The sequence below is a fragment of the Impatiens glandulifera genome, chromosome 4, assembly GCF_907164915.1.
Source record: "Impatiens glandulifera chromosome 4, dImpGla2.1, whole genome shotgun sequence".
Taxonomy (NCBI): domain Eukaryota; kingdom Viridiplantae; phylum Streptophyta; class Magnoliopsida; order Ericales; family Balsaminaceae; genus Impatiens; species Impatiens glandulifera.
The window spans coordinates 1657970-1679308 of NC_061865.1; the positions used below are offsets into that span (position 1 = coordinate 1657970).

Genomic DNA, 21339 nt, shown 5'->3' on the forward strand with positions numbered 1-21339 from the left:
ATGAGGAAATATTTCTATTCATGAAAGATAATAATTCATCAGATTCTACTAAAAAGAAATTTATTAATTATCCATCTATTTTCTATGATGAAATTGAAGATGTAAGCATAGAAGAGCATAAAAAAAATGATATCATTGAACCTTCTGCTGACATTCAAACTGAAAATATTCCACTTGAAATTTTTGATGAAATTCAAGTTGAAAAATCTTTGCCATCTGATAAACTAGAGAGTTCATTAAGAAGAAGTTCTAGGACTTCACATGCACCATCCTGGATGCAGGATTATACTAATCATGCTGAAGTATTGAAAAAAAATGTTAAAAAATTATTACCTACAACATTTCCTTTCATTACAGTATGTAATGATCTAGCTTACACAGATTTTTTAGGAAATATTGATCAATCAAATTATCCAATTTCCTATAAACAAGCTGCTTCAAATCCAGATTGGATTGAAGCAATGGAGTTAGAACTTGATGTTTTGATTAAAAATAATACTTGGACTTTTACACAATTACCCAAAGGTAAGAAAAAGATAGGTTGTAGATGCATTTATAAAACAAAATTTCATGTTGATGGTAGCATAAACAAATACAAAGCTCGTTTAGTGGCAAAGGGATATAATCAAATTGATGGTGTTGATTTTCATTAAAGTTTTGCACCAGTGGCAAATAATGTCACTGTTAGATTATTACTTGCTTTGACAGCTACAAATAAATGGCATTTGCATTATATTGATGTAAATAATGCTTTTTTGCATGGTTGTCTTGATGAAGATGTATACATGTCTATTCCAGAAAGTTTAAAGTGTGAATTTCCAAATCAAGTATGTAAACTTAATAAAAGTTTATATGAACTGAAACAATTTTCAAGACAATGGCATTCTGAAATTTCTAAAAGTCTTTCAAATATTGGATTTTTACAATCTGAAAATGATCATTGTCTATTCATTAAAAGAATAGGAGAACAAATTACATGTTTACTATTATATGTGGATCACATCTTGTTAGCAGGTAATTCTTTACAAGACATTTAATATGTTAAGAGTATTGTTGATTCTAAATATTCCATTAAGGATCTTGGTAATGCTAAGTTTTTCTTAGGATTAGAAATCATACATAATGAGACAGGTATATATGTTAACCAAAGGGAGTATATTTTGGATCTTATTTCTGATCTAGGTTTGATTACTTCTAAACCTGCAACAACTCTTATGATAAAAGGGTTAAAGCTTGTTAATGATCCTATTAATGATGAATTATGTGATGTTAACCAACACATAAGACTTGTTGGCAGATTATTATATTTAAATTTCACCCGACCCGACATTGCTTATTGTGTTTAACAATTAATTCAATTTTTAAACAAACCTTTTAAATCTCATTTTGAGGTAGCTATACAAGTAGTCAAGTATTTGAAAGGAACTCCATGTTTAGGAGTATTTTATTCATCAAATAATTGTGTTAAATTGTGTGCATATTCTGATAGTGATTGGGGATCTTGTTTAGTTTCTAGAAAATCATTAACAGGGTATTGTATATTTGTTAGTAATTCACTTGTAGCTTGGAAAACAAAGAAACAGCAAACTGTTTCGTGTTCTTCAGCTGAAGCTGAATACCGTAATTTAGCTACAACAGTTTGTGAATTGCAATGGTTAACATATTTTTTTAATGATATTAAGATTCAGGTTGATTTGCCGGTTGCACTTCATTGTGATAACAAAGCAGCCATATACATTACAGAAAATCCGGTGTTTCATGAACGAACGAAACATATCGATATTGATTGTCATGTGGTTAGGAATAAATACAAGTCAGGTTTTATATCACTAATACATGTGCCTTCTAGTATGCAGGTTGCAGATATTTTTACCAAGACATTTGAAACAAATCAATTCTTAAATCATAGACAGAAACTTCAACTACAAGATTTTCATCTTGAGGGGGGAGTGTAGAAGAAATAGTCATTATTATGTTAGTTAATTGTGTTTAATATTAGTTAACTTGAGTTAACTAATTGTATTATTTGTTAATAGAAGTTACAACAATATATTGGTTAGTTAGTGTCAGTTATAAAGTTTATGACATATTTTGTATTTAATTTAGTTTAGATACCTCTTTAGCACAATTGGGAGTTTTTTTAACCTATAATGGATTTGTGGCTATATAAATAGATAATAAAATCACAAATCCCTTACGGGTTTTTCTCTCAATATCTCTTGTTCTTATTCTCCAATCCCTCTCTATAACTGCTCATAGTTTTGCTAATTCTTGAAGTCTAGATATAAAAATAATTATATTTATATATTATATGTAAATTTATTAATTTATACAAAAAAAAAATTGTTGAAAATGTGTTAATTATATATTAGTATTAAATAAAATAACATAACTTATAAAATATTATAACTATTTAAAAATATAAAAAAATCCATGGACGAACCCTTAGGTTTTCTCACGAATGTTTGGGTTACACAAGCCGACATTTCCTCCATGGACAAACCTTAGGTTTTCTCACCAATGTTTGCGTTACTTAAGTCGACATTCTCTCAATAGACAAATCCTTAGATTTTCTCACCAAATCCAGACACTTTTGAAATTAAACATAATTATATATATATAAATTAGTTAGTTACAAAGTTGAACTTATATTGTTAAAATTTACCTCGTTCATTAAATTTTGAAAATTCGTAATTAAATAATTAAAATCATTATATATAAAAAAATATAAAAATTTAAATGAATTGATTAGATGATTTTTTTAATATTCTTATTTTTTTCAAATTATATATAATAATAAGTAATATTAGACACAGTAGTAGAACTTTATATTTGATTGGTAATTTATTTAAAATTTAATGTTTGAAGATTTGTTTTATCGAAACTGTTTTTATTATTATCTAAGGAATGTTTTCAATTTATATGGTTTTGGATAAGCTTAAAAAAATAACAAGATAATTTTAAATAAAACGAGTAGATAAAGTAAATTTTGTCATATTTTTTAATAATTAAATAACAAAATATTGAATTAAATTATAAAATCATATTTTTAACGTAATTTTTTTCTTGGTTTTACATCATTACTTGCACGGGTTATATGCTAGTTTTTAAATAATGTTATGATTATATAATATGTAGTTTGTGAATATATATTATATTATGTTTAAAATATTATAAAATATATTTTTAATTAATAAAATTTAGTTTTCGAGTTCGAGTAGATAAAAGTAAATTTTGTCATATTTTTTAATAATTAAATAACAAAATATTGAATTAAATTATAAAGTCATATTTTTAATGTAATTTTTTTCTTGGTTTTACATCATTACTCGTGCAAATACACGGGTTATATGCTAGTTTTTAAATAATGTTATGATTATATAATATGTAGTTTGTGAATATATATTATATTATGTTTAAAATATTATAAAATATATTTTTAACTAATAAAATTTAGTTTTCGAGTTCGAGTATAAATTTTAGTTCTCAATTCTAAATCGAGAATTTAGTACGTAATTCGAATCGAATTTGAGTATTTGAGCTCTAACCTGAAGTATTCATAATTATTGTTTTCATTAAATTATTTAAAATTAAAAAATAATATATCATATATCTAATACAACCCATATGTTTGTTTGGGCCGTCGAAATCATAACCTAATAAGATTAAAAAAAAGAAAATTGAAGAAAAACATTTGGACCTGGATCTGATCCATTGGACCCGAGTTTCTAAATTTGATCCGAATTGAATAATTAAATATTAACTGGAAAAGAATAATTAAATATTTAGATCATGTATTGAGAATTTGGATCCATCGTTCTTAGGCTGGATTCTTCGAAACTCTGAATATCAGCTCCATTCATTTTTGCTAATCCGTTCTCTGTAGATTATCTAGGTATTACAGATTCAATGGAAAATCAACTAAGCGATTTGATCGGAAACGAGGAAGAATTTCCGGATGAGTTCCAGTGCTTCGTTTGCCTGTATGTTAATGTCCATCGAATCATTGCTTACGTCTGTTAAATTATGCATTTATCTTACTTGTTTTCTCCAACTATAAGGCACCGATTGAAATTTGATTTTGCGATTTATTATGTTCTTTGTAAGAATGTTGATGATTGTCATGGTGGATAGAATGAGGTAATGATGCTTTTTAACGGATAAAAATTAACTTAACTGGAAGGATAAACAGTTTCTCGAATAGATGATTGTTTGTTATATAATCTAAGAATGTTGATGATTGTCATGGTGGATAGAACTTAGAAGAAGATAATGATGCTTTTAAACTGATGAAAATTAACTTAACTTGAAGGAGAAGCAGTTTCTCGAATAGATGATTGTTTGTTATATAATCTAAGAATGTTGATGATTGTCATGGTGGATAGAACTTAGAAGAAGATAATGATGCTTTTTAACTGATGAAAATTAACTTAACTTGAAGGAGAAGCAGTTTCTCGAATAGATGATTGTTTGTTATATAATCTAAGAATGTTTATGATCATCATGGTGGATAGAAGGAGATAATGATGCTTTTTTAACTGATGAAAATTAACTTAACTGGAAGGAGAAGCAGTTTCTAGAATAGATGACTGTTTATTATATAATCTAAGAATGTTGATGATTGTCATGGTGGATAGGCCTAGGTAATGATGCTTTTTAACTGATGAAAAATAACTGGAAGGAGAAGCAGTTTCTCGAATAGATGATTGTTTATTATATAATCTAAGAATGTTGATGATTGTCATGGTGGATAGGAGGTAATAATGCTTTTTAACTGGAAGGAGAAACAGTTTCTCGAATAGATGATTGTTTATTATATAATCTAAGAATGTTGATGATCATCATGGTGGATAGAAGGAGATCATGATGCTTTTTAACGATGAAAATTAACTTGAAGGCGAAACAGTTTCTCGAATAGATGATTGTTTATTATATAATCTAAGAATGTTGATGATTGTCATGGTGGATCGAAGGAGATAATGATGCTTTTTAACTGATGAAAATTAACTTGAAGGACAAACAATTTCTCGAATAGATGATTTTTTATTATATAATCTTAGAATTTTGATGATTGTCATGGTGGATCGAAGGAGATAATGATGCTTTGTAACTGATGAAAATTAACTTGAAGGACAAACAATTTCTCGAATAGATGATTTTTTATTATATAATCTTAGAATTTTGATGATTGTCATGGTGGATCGAAGGAGATAATGATGCTTTGTAACTGCTGAAAATTAACTTGAAGGAGAAACAGTTTCTCGAATAGATGATTGTTTATTATATAATCTTAGAATGTTGATGACTGTCATGGTGGATAGAAGGAGATAATGATGCTTTTTTAACTGATGAAAATTTTGAACCTTATATGCTTTTACTATGTTTGGAATCGATTTTGGGGCATTCAACTTTAGAAATGAAGAGAAGTAGTTCATGATCTTCTTTATAAACCAAGACATTTCCTGTGATTGAATGATTAAATTATATCTATTTGTATGCAGGGATTTGCTTTACAAGCCAGTGGTGCTAGGTAAGTATGTTTCAATATGTTAATAAGTTGGTACTATTCCTTTCATTACAAGTTTACAACCTTAGAATGTTTTCTTTTGCAGCATGTGGCCACATTTCATGTTTCTGGTGTGTCTACAAAGCCATGAATAAAATGCGCGAGTCACAGTGTCCAGTATGTCGCCATCCATATAATCATTTTCCTAGCATCTGTCAGTTGATGCACTTCTTACTCAAGAAACTCTACCCAATTGCCTTTCACAGAAGGGAACAAGTTGTGGTAGGTGCGTTTTCTAAACACACAAAAATATTGTTGCAGTTCTTGAAATTAATGCATATTCTTGATTAGCTTAGTTTTGTTGGAAAATATGAGGTTTGCTTATTCTTCTTCATCTTCCCAGATAATCTAACCTGTTTCTAGATTGGTTTCCATAAACAAAAACTTTGAAAGCTATATTCAGTCATAAACCGATCAAAATTTTATTTATGATTTTGGAATGATTATTGACCTCTTGTTGATGCAATCTTTTCTCTGTTTGTAATATTGATATTATAATCTTCTTGTCACTTTCTCATTTTCTCAGAGGAAGAAGAAAGAACCAAGTATTTTTCCCCACAGTTTGATGACCCTATAACTGATATGGATATCCATGGTAGCTCTCCTCTCCATCCCAAAATCAATCCCAGCTCAGAATTACGCAACGATAATGAAAACCCAGAATCTTCATCTAAAGATGTATCAAATATAATCAAGACTCCTCACGAGGAGGGGGAAGAGAAGGATAAAAAATCAGATATTGAGCAACAAACTGTTAACAGGGTCCCGATCACTGATCTGTCTTGTTCTGTATGTAAACAGTTTCTCTATCGACCAGTTGTTCTTAATTGCGGACATGGTAGGCAGGCTCTGATCAGCCTTCAATCTTAATTCTGAGAAAAAACAACTACCCACCTTTGTTGCTAACTCTGGTAATCTTCTTCTTGCTATGCAGTATACTGTGAAATATGTGTGGTCAAGTCAAACGATGAAATTCTAAGGTGTAAAGTTTGTCAAAACCCGCATCCACAAGGCTTTCCAACGGTCTGTTTGGTTTTAGATCATTTCTTAGAGGAGAATTTCTCAGACGAATATGCAATAAGAAGAGAGGAAGGACTCAAACTAGCCAGCACCTCAGATGGTCGATCATTAGCAGGTGTTGTCATGGTTTATATTTTGAAAAAACGTTCATTTTGCTCTCTGAAATTTTTAAAAAGGCTCATCAGGTGCTTCACTAAGTTCTGTTATCAAATGGGATTAATATATAATTATGTTTTTAAAGAATGTTTTATTGGCAGTTGCAAAGAAAGGCGAGCAAAAGGGAAACCGTATGTCATCAGGTTCTCAATGTGATATTATATCATGGTTGCATGGTCAAGGGCCAAAGGTTCATCCTGGAGTTGGCTGTGATTATTGTGGGGTAATAATAATAAAACCAAAATCATCTTAGAGTTTTAATAATAATTTTGATTCGAATTCTATTTATTTTTTATGTTGAATGTGGCAGATGCTTCCTATAGTTGGGGAGCGATACAAATGCAAAGATTGCAAAGAGATGATGGGTTTTGATCTTTGTGAGGAATGTTATCGTTGTTCTTCGAAACTTCCAGGACGATTCAATCAGCAACATAGGCCAGAGCATCGGTTTGCGACTGTAGAACCGTTTGAAGAACAAGAGACTGATTTTTCGGAAGACGATACTAATGTTGCAGGTGAAAATGCAGAAGAAGATGTTTCAACTGCTCCGTTTTTCATTGTTTATGCTCCACCTGATTCAGAAGATGATTTGGTTGCTCCTAATTCTTCTTCACTTCAGACACCACCTGATTTTCTCCAATCTTCTCCAGATAATGATGAGTAAACTCTCTATGGATCTTGTGTTTGTTTCTAGTATGTTAATGAAACAATTGGTTTCAAAAAAACTCTGTTTTTTTAACTGTGGGATTATCTTCATCACTTGTTTGTTTGAGTACTTGAGGAACATTTTGAACCATATAATCTTGAATAAATGTTATCTTAAGTTTTATTGTCTAGAATTATATTTGTTTTTTTATCTTAAGTAATATATTATTATAAATAGAATAACTGTTAATAATTATGTTTTTGTATAGCAATTAAGATGGTCTTAGATATACAAATTAGTGATCATAGTTATATTTATTTTAAATTGGGATTTCAACTAAATTGTTTTATTTGTTTTAAGCTAGATCAAAATCTTATTTGTTTTTAATTAACTGTTCATTTTGGATTCACAATAAAAATTGAAGAGATCATTCGAATATGTTAGATGAGTTATAAGTAGTGTTTGTAGGGTATATTGAAAAATTGTATTATGTACTGAAATTTTATTTTTATTTTTTTTTTTTGTATAAAAAATTATATTATTACCGTACTAAAATTTTGAGAAAGTAATATATTATATACCAATTTTATTTTGGTGCGAAATATAACAAAATTAAGGTTTAATTATTTATAATTTCATTAGTTATTATTATTATTACAAGTATTATAGATATGTTTTTAATATATAAATATTATTTTTTTATATGCCGAAATTTTGAAAAATTCATAATTTTGTTATAGTGTTTTTGTATATGTTTTATTTTCAATATAGCAAAAATAGTAGAATACTAGTAATTTTCTTAAATATTAACATAATATTTAAACTAATAATTTTTGTTAATTTAAAATATAAAATTATTATATTTTTCAATTTACTCTAAAATATAACAATTAAGAACCATTCTTTTTTTTGTTTTTTTTATTAAGATATCCACTTTATAAGTTATGTAAATTGAAGTATGACAATGGATTTTCTTGTTTCAAGCATAAATAGTCTTTTTTTTTAATATTATAATAATAATATAATAATTTTTATTTTATTTTATATTTTTGAATATTATTACACTATTTAATATTTTGAAAACATTATTAATACATATATGTTAAGAAATATTGAAAATATTATAATTGAAAGTTTGACAGATCCGCAAGAAACAAAGTATCACCGATCGGATTATAAGTTCTCACAGCACACACTAATTTCAATTTTTCTTCACGTTTCTCTCTCATCTAATCTCATCTTCAAGTCAAATTTCATGAAGTAAAGATCCCGAATTTCTCTGAATCGCATACCTAACTTAACTCACAGATTCCTCCAATCGCTCTTGCTGTTGTTTCGGCGCCTGTGTAGCAGCTATGGCAGCAACGATGGTGAGTTCAGCGGGTGGTTTATTAGCGATGCTGAGTGAGAACAATCCTATTCTTAAGCTCCATGCTCTGTCTAATCTCAACGCTTTCGTTGACAACTTTTGGCCGGAGATCTCCACGAGCATTCCTTCCATGTAATTTCTCTATTTCCTACATCTATTGTTGCTGTTGTTTGTGAATTACGGTTTGAGATTTGAGAAACGTTGGATTCTGATCTATTTATTGTAATGCTTGACTATTGATGATGCAATGATGCATGAGGTTGAAATTTGATCTTACTTAGTTTCAGTTAGATGTGTTCCTGTTCTGTTCTTTAATTATACAAGCACTCTTTATCATTTGATAACTTCATGCTGTTTATTCATCCAGAGAGAGATTGTATGAAGATGAACAGTTTGATCAACGACAACTTGCAGCCTTGCTTGTTTCAAAGGTTAATACTTTCTAATGTCTTATATTTGCCTTTTGGTGTGATTCTAGTTGCTACATTCAAAACTTAATATTTGAAAGGAAAAAAATGATATTTAGATGTTATCACTTCCACAATATGCCATGCTATAGTACTTGAGTGTCCTGTTTGAAGTTGAATATCTGATCATTCCCGATCAATAAACTAAATTTCCATTAACTGTTACATTTGCCTCAGCATAGATTCTCTGTTATTAATCCTATTTTCCTGGTACAAATATGCAACATTGTTTTTTTTTTTTGTATATTAGAACGCGTAATATAACAAGCTTATGTATAATATGGTATATGAAAAGCTCTACCACTGAGTGCAGGTCTTTTATTACCTGGGTGAACTTGATGACTCATTAACTTATGCCCTTGGTGCTGGTTCTTTGTTCGACATATCAGAAGATTCTGATTATGTTCACACACTTCTTGGTAAGCATTTTCTGCCGGGTCAACTGTCATTTTGATCATGTGTGAAGATAAATTTTCTTGTGTTGTTTAATATTTGTTTCAAATTGTGTTCAAGCTTTTGTTTGAATTGTAGTTTTCTTTAGTTTTGCTGTGTTGGAGGTAAAACCTGTTTTGATATACATTTCAAGTTCAGCTTGTAAACACTTTTTTTTGGATTATTAATAAAATGGTTTTCCGTATCCCAAAAAAAAAAGGCTTCATATGGTCTACTTGATTTTATTTTTCTTCTGTAAATGCTTACTAGGTTGAGGGCAAGGCTATTCTATAGCTTCCTCAGTGGTGGAACTATGGTTTATCTTACCATGCAGAAATAAATTATCAACTGATATATAGACTTCTGATTTTACATGAGAAATACTTATTGGTTTCCTATACCCTTTTCAGCTAAAGCTATAGATGAATATGCCAGTCACAAGACAAAAATAGCTGAATCTATTGGTGACAAAGAAAGTGTGGATCCTAAATTGGAGGCAATTGTTGAGAGAATGTTGGATAAGTATGTTAAATTCTTTGTCTTTTATGTTTATTTCTGCAATATGTCTTGACTATAGATCTCGTTAGGTGTATCTTGGATGGAAAATATCAACAAGCAATAGGAATGTCAATTGAATGTAGAAGATTGGATAAACTGGAAGAAGCAATCATGAGAAGTGATAATGTCCATGCAACCTTATCATACTGTGTCAAAGCTTCTCATTCCTTTGTTCATCTCCGTGAATATCGCTGTGAGGTATGAACTATTGTGTTTGCTTCATGATAATCTATCTATCTTTTGGACTTGGTTCTCTTACTTATATACATGTGCCAGTCATTTCTCCTTGTGGAATTTTTTTTTTTCTCCTGCTTAAGCTAGATGCTTGATAAGAATTTGTAGGATCTATATGTGATTGTCTGTTGCAGGATATGCAATTGAGAGAATGTCTGTTTTCTTGATGGGATTGGGTTGGCTGGGCTGAAGGGGTTCATAACATGTCTGGGGGCATATGCAAATATGCTTTGTAAAAAAGTTATGTCAAATGGGAATTAAGAAGGGAAACTTGATAAGTTGATTGTTTAAGAGTGTGATTATGAATTATGTGGATTTTATGGTGATTTTGAAATATTGAATAAAAGCGTAAAGCGATTAGCATCTGAAGAATATGTAATTTTTAACAATATATTTTATAGAAAATCAAATTAGATATTTAAGCGGGGACCATGGCTATGGGGTGTCATGCTAGTTCTCCTTTAATTCCCAAAAAAAAAAATAGATATTCAATCTAGAATCATTCTAACCAATCAAGCCCTTAATGAGTTCTAATGTCTACAGGTGCTTCGACTCCTTGTTCAAGTCTACCAGAAGCTGCCCTCTCCTGATTACTTGAGTGTATGCCAGTGTCTCATGTTCCTCAACGAAGCAGAGGGTGTTGCAGAGATTTTGGAAAAGAAATTACGATCAGAAAAGAAGGATGATGCCTTGTTAGCATTTCAAATAGCGTTTGATCTTGTCGAGAATGAACACCAGTCTTTTCTGTTGAGGGTGAGAAATCTGCTTTCGAGTTCTCTTCAGACTTCAGTACAGGAAGGAGTGCCCCAGCAGGATGTGTCTGAAGATGTTCAAATGGAAGAAGAAGATAAGGCCTTAGTTGTTCTAGATCCAAACGTAACAATCTATGCCGAGAGGCTAACTAAAATCAAGGGAATTTTGTCTGGGGAGACTTCCATACAGCTGACACTCCAGTTTTTATATAGTCATAACAAGTATGATGTTAGACATTTCTTTGTTCCCCGGATTTGAATTTTCTTATTTACTTAGCATCCTTCTTTTCTATTTTCACACAGGTCTGATCTTCTAATACTGAAGACAATAAAGCAGTCAGTTGAAATGAGGAATAGTGTCTGCCACAGTGCAACCATATATGCCAATGCTATTATGCATGCTGGAACAACAGTTGACACGTTTCTTCGAGAGAATCTGGTAACCCCTCTTAGCTGTTTTCATTACTATTATTATTCCGACAGCTCAATGCTTCAGAGACTATCTAACCAGGGAGTTTACCATTTGTCAGGATTGGCTAAGCAGGGCCACCAATTGGGCAAAATTCAGTGCTACTGCAGGGCTTGGTGTTATCCATAGAGGCCACCTGCAACAAGGTAGATCACTCATGGCCCCTTACTTGCCACAGAGTGGGGCTGGTGGTGTTGGTGGTGGTAGCCCTTATTCAGAAGGTGGTGCCCTTTACGCTTTAGGTTTGATTCATGCAAACCATGGTGAAGGGATCAAACAATTTCTACGCGACAGTTTGCGCAATACCAATGTTGAGGTGCTTTCTGATGTATCAATTAGTGCTTTCAGACTAAATATTTTTTTCTTAATTCTATCAATCTAATTGATTCGGCAATAACTGATGCAGGTTATACAGCATGGTGCATGCTTGGGGCTTGGGTTGGCTGCTCTTGGAACCGCTGATGAGGATATATACGATGACATAAAAAATGTTCTTTACGTTGACAGTGCAGTTGCTGGAGAAGCAGCTGGAATTAGTATGGGATTGCTGATGGTAGGAACTGCCAGTGAAAAGGCTGGTGAAATGCTTGAATATGCACATGAGACACAGCATGAGAAGATCATCAGGTGAAACTTATTATTTGATTTAGGTCATGTATGATAGCACAACTTATCTCTTAATCTTATTTGAATGAAGTTCAGTTGATAATTGTTATTTAAAATTAATTAAATTCAACACAAATTAAGCTAAAAAAATATGACTTATTTCGGTAAGCTATATATGATCGATCTCGCTAAGTAAGACCCTGGAAATTAATCAAATTATGTAATCATAGTAATAAGTACTTCCCAATCTTAGTTCCACGTTTTATCAAATGAACTTTAGATATTTTCATTTGATTTATTCAACATTTATTTTTCAGAAACTTAACTCATCTAGAACTTAAATTTTAGTTCCAGCATCAACTCACTCATAAGGACATATAATTTTCAGTTTTATCAATCGCACTATTAATCATATTTGGTCTTTTACTCATACAGGGGATTAGCTTTGGGGATAGCACTTACTGTGTATGGAAGAGAAGAGGAAGCTGACACGCTAATTGAGCAGATGACTCGAGATCAAGATCCAATTCTTCGATATGGTGGCATGTATGCTTTAGCACTGGCTTATAGCGGAACAGCAAACAACAAAGCCATTCGCCAACTCTTACATTTTGCTGTTTCAGATGTCAGTGATGATGTCAGACGGGCAGCTGTTATATCTCTCGGTTTCGTCCTTTTATCGGAACCAGAACAGGTTATCTTCATTTTCTTCCATTTTTATTTCCGTCTTTGTTGCTTCTAGATGCGTATTGTGTTTTTTTCAACATGGGAATTATGTTTACAGTTTTCAATTGTACATTCACTTTCTTGTGGGATATTTAGAAAATTGATGGCCCTTTTTTTCAGACTCCTCGGATTGTCTCCTTGCTGTCTGAATCGTACAATCCCCATGTTCGATATGGTGCTGCACTTGCTGTTGGAATTTCCTGTGCAGGAACTGGACTTTATGAGGCCATATCCTTGCTTGAGCCACTAACATCAGATGTAACTGATTTTGTCCGTCAAGGTGCTTTAATTGCAATGGCTATGGTGATGATCCAGGTTAATGAAGCCAGTGACTCCCGTGTTGGCACATTCAGGTAATAACCTCACTCTAATAAACTTTTATGGCGGAGTTTGATAACATAGAATATCAATTATAATTAAGTGCTAATTTGAATTAAGTTATAATTGTTATTTGAAATCACTTAATTATTTAGATTCAACCCAGATTAAGCTAAAAAAACTATGTTAATCTGAAGTTATGAATTCGTTAAAAATTTATCAAATTATGATATTGCAAGGTAAAATAGTCTTTAAGTACTTTTTTTAAAAGGAAAAGGAACATTTTATTCAGCATTTATTTTGCATACCTATCTCATTTGGTACTTAAAACTCAATGTTCAATATTCAAACACTTAATTTTCAATTTTATCAAATACCTTACACGAAAAAGAAAGAAAATGTTACTTTCTCAGTTTTTCATCCTTGAAAATTTTATTTCAGGAAACAATTGGAGAAAATTATCCTGGATAAGCATGAAGATACAATGAGCAAGATGGGAGCTATTTTGGCTTCGGGAATACTTGACGCTGGAGGAAGAAACGTGACGATAAAGCTGCTTTCGAAGACTAAACACGACAAGATAACTGCAGTAATAGGTCTTGCTATTTTCAGCCAGTTCTGGTATTGGTATCCCCTTATATATTTCATTAGCCTGGCATTTTCGCCAACAGCCTTTATTGGCTTAAATTATGACCTAAAAGTTCCAAAATTCACATTTGTATCTAATGTCAAACCATCCATGTTTGAGTATCCAAAGCCCACTACAGTTGCCACTACCACCTCAACCGTGAAACTTCCTACAGCTATTTTGTCAATATCAGCAAAGGCCAAGGCTAGGGCTAGTAAGAAGGAAACCGATAAAGCTAACGCTGCTGATAAGTTATCTGCGGCAGATTCCTCATCAGCAAAAGGGAAATCTTCTGTAGACAAGGACACTGATTCCATGCAGGTATTTACACGAACTGCTTCCCGTCTTTGTCCAACATCATAAATACTTTGGTAACTAATTGATTAACTTACAAAAGACAACTTCATCCTTTGAGCTTGTTTGATCTTGGGTTATTTGTTTTTTTATGGGGGGTTATTTGAAAAAATCTTGTTTCATGAAAAAGTGGGTTATTGGGGGAAAATTACTAAAATATCCTTTTGTATTTAAATTTGAAAGGATATTTTAGTATTCAGTTGATTGAGTTATTTGATGGTTGAAAAGAGATGTGATATGATAAAGGGTGTATACGAAAAGAAAAAAAAAAAATCATGATCCGAGGTATTAATCAAATTATGTCACTACATTTCTAAGTATTTTCCCTTACATGTTTTTATTTTTAAGTTGGTCCGGATATGAAGACTCGAACTCAGATCTTGTTGTTTAATGTATCAATTACTTTTGGGCCAGGTTGATACTCCTGCAGAATCAGTTGATAAGAAGACAGAACCAGAACCGATATTTGAAATAATAACGAATCCTGCAAGGGTTGTTCCTGGTCAAGAGAAGTACATAAGATTTTTTGAAGATTGTGAGGAAAGACGATATGTGCCAATTAAGGTAGCACCTTCAGGTTTTGTTCTACTGAAAGACACCCGTCCACATGAACCAGAAGTGTTGTCTTTAACTGACACACCATCGTCAAATAATAATAATGTTTCGAGCAGCACTGCACAACCGAGTTCAGCTTCATCCATGTCACTTGATGAAGAGCCTCAGCCGCCTCAACCATTTGAGTATTCATAAGGCTTCAATTGGATTCCTTTTATTATATGTTCTTTTCTTGTCTCTTGGATCAAAAATATATTAAACGAAAATGGGGGTTGAAACCGTCGTGTTTCACACTTGTACTAGATTATTGAGCAAGGTTTGTTATCGGATTTTCTTTTCTAAATTTATACCCATGATATTGATTTTCAGAAATATGGAATTGTTCGTAGTTTTTAGTTGAATTGTTTTCACACCATTTAGGTTTATTTTTCAACTTCTTAAAAAATTTAGATGTATCGAACCATTTAGGGTCTTTTTCTTAGCGCGAAAAAGATTAATATTAATATTGGCTCTTTAAAAAATAGTCATAATTACATTGTTATGTATAAACAATTCTCCACCATTTTATTATACATGAGCAATATTAGAAAAACGAGGAGGGACAAAGAATAACTTATTTATCGTTAGGATTTTATTCTTCGGGTCTCTTACCAAAGAGATAAGTTATGCCACACTTGAAAACACTTTATAATTATGTTGTGTTTAAACTATTCTCTATAGCACAATATTAAAAACAATATTAAAAACAAATCTTCAAATGAATGAAGATTATTCAACTCTCAAACCATAAATGATAGAGTAGTAACTTATCTATCGTTAGGGTTTTATTCAACTCTTAAACCATAATAATAGAGTAGTAACTTATCTATCGCTAGGGTTTTATTCTTCGGTTTCTTACCTACCAAAGTTAAGCCATATTTGAAAACACTTAATAATTATGTATCTATATCTGAATCCAAATTCATTTAAAAACAAAACATTGTCAAAAGATTAAAAAATCCATTGGTTGTTGTTCTTCATCCAGATACAGAAACAAAGAAAACAAATGTTAGCTCAAACCCTCCTCTCCATTCTTTTACAATCTTTAGAAAAGCTAACAAGTGGGTGTTAACATTGAAAACTATAAACACATTATGATCAAGAAAGATGGCATCAAAATGAAGAAGAATAAGAAGAAGAAACTGCAGATATATTATTGGAGAACAGAAGAATCCCTTAAAATAGTGTACCAAACAAAAGATAATCAAATCATCATCATCATAATTATCAGACATATAAATATGTCTGATAATGAATCTTGTCCAATTTCATGGTATCAATACAACAGATAGATAGATAGATAATACAGGAAACAACTTAAGAGATCTGATAAAAATATGAAGGAAGAATGATGGGATTTCGTCAGATCTGTTTGATCAAATTATTTCTTATCGGTTTTTCCTTCCCCACCACCACCGCTTGCACCTGCAGCAGCAGCCTTCTTAGCAGTTTTTTCTTGCAGTGCCTTTGCATCCCTAAACAATTTGTTCATCATGGTTTCATTCATTCATTCATTAGGTTAAAGATAAGATCTGATTAACAAAATAACAAACCTTTCTCGGCGCTGTTCAGGAGTCAAACCATCAGCTTTCTGCTTATCCTTGCTAGTTCCTCGAGCCTGAGCTCTTTCGCGATCGCGATCCCTCTGGTTGCCGCGTTCTTAGGTCAAAGAAAACAATAACAAGAACAACAACAAGAAGAAAAAGAACAAGAAAAGGATTAGGGTTTGAAATAATCGAAAGAAAGAGAGTATTTCGAATAAAAGGATATGAGTCATTGTGATTGATCAAGAGGTTCGTCGGCGTTGGCGGCGGCGGCGGCGAGAATGAGATCTTTGCAAATTCTGCAAGGCAGGCAGGCAGGCGTAGCAGAGAAGAAGAAGAAGAAGAAACCTGGATTGGATCTTTCCCTAATTTATTTGATAAGTCAGCCCTTGATTTTTACCAATTAAAGAAGGAACAAGAAAGAAGAATATTTTCAATATTATTTTTGTCCTTTATATATTTCAGAATATCAAATTAGGTATTCTACTTTTATTTTTTTAACTTTATGAAAACTTAAAATACTCATTATTTATCTGTTACTTACTGTTTTAAATATAATATAAAACGTTTTTTTTCTAAATTTATATCAATTGATTTTTGGGTGATTGAGATTATATAGTCTAATAACTTACTTATACAATCAAAATTGGATCATAGGAATTTTGTCACTACAAAGTTTGACTTTTAACAATTTTATTTGTATTTATTTTTCTATTCTTATTTTTTTTTAAGTGAGAATTGATTAACAAAATATTGATTAAATAAAATAAATAAATCTTATTTAGATGTTTGTATTTGTATTTGCTCTTTTATTTAAATTTATGATTTATTATTATAAGTTTGCTCTTTCATTTAAATTTATGATTTATTCTAAGTTTATATAAACTTATATATTAATATTTATCTTTAGTACATTTTTTTTTTTAAATCTTAAGTCATTTTTTTATTTAACTATTTATTTATTTTATCAAAATAAATTTATAATATTTTTTATTTTTAATATATATACTTTTTTCTCACCCAAATTTATTTAGATAATAAATTTGTATTTCAAATATTATTTTATTTAATATTATAAAATATTTAAAAACAAAAAATTATATATATTATAAAAAATTGAGATAGATAAATGAAATTAAATAAATTACATAAATAATAAATATTTATTAACAAAAAATAATAATTAAATTGTATGTAGTTATTCTTTTCTATCTATAAGGGTATGTATATTTATACATCTAACTTTTATATTTATATATATATATATATATATATATATATATATATATATATATATATATATATATATATATATATATATATATATATAAATTTTAGTTTGTAGATAAATTTAAATTGAGTGTAAATTAATTTATTTGTTAAAAAAGTTATAATATTGAATAAAATGTTATTTAAATTTCAATAATTATGAGTAAGAATAGTTTTATTCATATTTAAAAAATTGAAAGATATTATAAATTTATTTTCATTAAATAAATAAATGAAATAGAATTATGACTTAGTATTGAAAAAAAGTAAAAAATATATATGTTAAAGATAAATATCAATATATAAATAAGTTAGACTAATTGAAGAAAGTTTTTATATATAGTACAAGAACATATGTTTGAATAAATTAATTTATAAAAAAACTTAAATGTAATTCATTTAATAAAAATTGAATTGTTAATAAAAAAACTTATGTGAAAACATTAATCATTAAATGAATTTTTTATTATATAAAAATAATGTTTGATTTTCAATACTAGATATATATAATAAAGACATTTGGTAGAAAATTTTAGTTTGGGTGAAAAAAATGAAAAGTTAAATATATTTAATAAAGAAAGAAATTGTTGATAAAAAATATTTTTGTGTTAAAAAGAGGCTTGTTGTGGATTAACAACATTTTAAGAATATGCTATTAAACTTCATAAAATTCCTATTTGAAAAAAGAAATAAAAAAAATTTAAAACTAATTTTAAAAACCATAAATTTAAAACCAAAAAGACGATAACAATTAAGATATAAAAAGTAAATAGGCATAAAATAAAAAGGCAAACTTGCATAATAATCCAACTTGTTTTCAACTAAAACCATAAATAAAAATGAGAAACCACCACAAATATAAGTTCACAATGCAGAAACAAAAAAGAAAAAAACTCAGAATACCGAAAAAGAAAAAGTCCAGTCTACCCTTCATGCCCATAATTAAATTACCAAAACAGATGGACGAACCCAGATGTCCATACTTGACTGACTTACTTAGCTCCCTTCTTGACTGCAGCCTTGGTCACCTTAGCTCCAGTTGGGTCCTTCTTCTCCACGCTCTTGATAACACCAACAGCAACAGTCTGACGCATATCACGAACAGCGAACCTTCCCAATGGTGGGTACTGCGAAAACGTCTCAACAACCATAGGCTTAGTTGGAATCATCTTAACAATACCTGCATCACCATTCTTCAAGAACTTGGGTTCCTTCTCAATCTCCTTTCCTGATCGCCTGTCGATCTTGGTCTGGAGCTCAGCAAACTTCACAGCAATGTGGGATGTGTGACAATCCAGGACTGGTGCATATCCGTTTCCAATCTGACCAGGGTGGTTCATGATGATGACTTGAGAAGTGAAACTGGCAGCTTCCTTGGCTGGGTCGTCCTTTGAGTTGGAAGCAACGAACCCACGCTTGAGATCCTTCACAGCAACATTCTTAACATTGAACCCGACGTTGTCTCCGGGTAGGGCTTCTGGGAGTGCCTCGTGGTGCATCTCGACTGACTTGACTTCAGTTGTCAAACCGGTGGGACCGAAGCAGACGACCATACCGGGCTTGATCACACCAGTCTCAACACGACCGACTGGCACAGTTCCAATACCACCGATCTTGTACACGTCTTGAAGTGGTAGACGTAGGGGCTTGTCTGATGGACGCTTGGGCTCGCTGATCATGTCAAGAGCCTCAAGAAGGGTTGGACCCTTGTACCAATCAAGGTTGGTTGATCTTTCAATCATGTTGTCACCTTCGAATCCGGAGATTGGAACGAATGGGATTTTGTCAGGGTTGTATCCGACCTTCTTCAAGTATGAAGCAACCTCCTTGATGATTTCCTCGTACCTTCCCTTGGAGTACTTGGGAGTGGTAGCGTCCATCTGTGGATAGATAATAAACAAATCAGACCATGTTTAGGGTTTATAAATGAAAAGAAGTTGATATGAAAAGTTGAATATACCTTGTTACAGCAGCAAATCATTTGTTTCACACCAAGGGTGAAAGCAAGAAGAGCATGTTCACGGGTCTGACCATCCTTGGAAATACCAGCTTCGAAACCTCCAGTGGTGGAATCGATGATGAGAACAGCGCAATCGGCTTGAGAAGTTCCAGTAATCATGTTCTTGATGAAATCACGATGTCCGGGAGCATCAATGACTGTGCAGTAGTACTTGGTGGTCTCGAACTTCCATAGAGCGATATCGATGGTGATACCACGTTCACGCTCGGCCTTAAGCTTGTCAAGAACCCATGCGTACTTGAAGGACCTCTTGTTCATCTCAGCAGCTTCCTTCTCGAATCTTTCGATCACACGCTTGTCAATACCTCCTAGCTTGTAGATCAAGTGACCAGTGGTTGTCGACTTACCAGAGTCGACATGTCCAATGACCACGATACTGATGTGAACCTTCTCTTTTCCCATTCTAGCACTATAAGAAGGCAGATAACAACATAGACCACAATCAATACACGATTCTAGCTTAAAACAAAACAGATCTACGAAAGAACGATACCAAAGAAACAGATACACAATAATCGATTATGAATCCTAATAAATCTAAAACCAAACCAGCCAGAAGAAGCAGATGAACACAGTCAAAAGAAATATACATGAATATAAACCATAAGAGGCAGATGAAAAAGAACAAAACATAATTCCTAAATCTAAATCCAGATGAACATAATCAAGAGACATCTACATGTATATAAAGCAGTTTGACCTAGTTTTCATAAAATTTGTATTCAATCTAACTGAAGATACGAATTCTAAAACAGATCTGAAAGATAAAGATGTTTATAAGCAATCAGTGCTCGAAAATCGATATGAAACATGCAGTCCTCTAAATCGATCGGAGATTCAAATCGTTGATAAACAACAGATAATCTAGATCGATACGAGTAATTGAGTGTAGATCTAAAACCGTAGGTAAAGAATATACAGTTTTCCAGATCAAACACATCAAAAACAGATCAGAACAAGCATAATCAAACCGAAACAAGCATCAGGAAGCATGCGAGATTAAGATATGATCAAATCTATCTCACAAACTTCTACTTGCATAAGGATTAAGCAAAACGAAATCAAAAACAAGAAGAGAAAGGAATTATACCTAAGGAAGACGATTTCTTTCTGATATGAGGCGCCGAAAGCTAAACTGGAGAACAGAAGACGAGTGAAGGTATTTTGTGCTTAAGCTCTCTATTTATAGATTGAGAAGGAGGCCGCTAGGTTAGGGTTTCGTGGTGTGCTCAAGTTACCCAAATTACATTCATACCCACACACAAATGTTAAAATGACAATTTAGCCATTTCTTTTTCTTTTTTTTTACTTTTGGTATGTTTTTTCTTATTTTATTAATTTTGAAAATTCTTAAAATATATATTTAATTATTATCTTTCCTATTTAAATTTTAAATAAACTAATAGAAAAGGTATGTTACCGTTACACAAAATTGAGATGCACTGTCCTCTATTTTATTTTATTTTATTATACAAATAAAATCATTTAAACAATAGTTAATTATTTATATTCCAATTTTACATTAATTTTGCATTATCAATCAAATAAAAAAAATTATCTTACCTAGTAAAATTTTAAATAAACTAATAGATTAATATCATAAAAGGTATG

General features: G+C 31.2%; 4 protein-coding genes across 4 annotated transcripts; 2 read left to right on the forward strand and 2 right to left on the reverse strand.

Moving 5' to 3' along the window:
• The first annotated feature begins 3813 nt into the window (after positions 1-3813).
• On the forward strand, positions 3814-7575 carry LOC124934319 (E3 ubiquitin-protein ligase PRT1-like). Its single transcript, XM_047474832.1, has 7 exons — positions 3814-3983; positions 5502-5530; positions 5613-5792; positions 6093-6404; positions 6501-6701; positions 6844-6965; positions 7053-7575. Exons 1-7 carry the CDS (start codon positions 3910-3912, stop codon positions 7404-7406), a joined length of 1272 nt encoding a protein of 423 aa, XP_047330788.1. The 5' UTR covers positions 3814-3909; the 3' UTR covers positions 7407-7575.
• A 998-nt stretch (positions 7576-8573) lies between these two features.
• On the forward strand, positions 8574-15232 carry LOC124937024 (26S proteasome non-ATPase regulatory subunit 1 homolog A-like). Its single transcript, XM_047477539.1, has 13 exons — positions 8574-8889; positions 9125-9188; positions 9538-9643; positions 10067-10178; positions 10244-10412; positions 10992-11422; positions 11504-11639; positions 11731-11985; positions 12076-12296; positions 12711-12969; positions 13122-13354; positions 13761-14268; positions 14716-15232. The coding sequence occupies exons 1-13, from the start codon at positions 8744-8746 to the stop codon at positions 15049-15051; spliced, it is 2976 nt and encodes a 991-aa protein (XP_047333495.1). The 5' UTR covers positions 8574-8743; the 3' UTR covers positions 15052-15232.
• A 789-nt stretch (positions 15233-16021) lies between these two features.
• LOC124937026 (small EDRK-rich factor 2) lies at positions 16022-16834 on the reverse strand. The gene is made up of 3 exons (XM_047477541.1): positions 16666-16834; positions 16449-16551; positions 16022-16370 (listed from the first exon to the last, which is right to left on the reverse strand). The coding sequence occupies exons 1-3, from the start codon at positions 16670-16672 to the stop codon at positions 16277-16279; spliced, it is 204 nt and encodes a 67-aa protein (XP_047333497.1). The 5' UTR covers positions 16673-16834; the 3' UTR covers positions 16022-16276.
• A 1652-nt stretch (positions 16835-18486) lies between these two features.
• Positions 18487-20956, reverse strand: LOC124937025 (elongation factor 1-alpha). The gene is made up of 3 exons (XM_047477540.1): positions 20819-20956; positions 19669-20137; positions 18487-19588 (listed from the first exon to the last, which is right to left on the reverse strand). The coding sequence occupies exons 2-3, from the start codon at positions 20128-20130 to the stop codon at positions 18701-18703; spliced, it is 1350 nt and encodes a 449-aa protein (XP_047333496.1). The 5' UTR covers positions 20131-20137; positions 20819-20956; the 3' UTR covers positions 18487-18700.
• Positions 20957-21339: the final 383 nt, after the last annotated feature.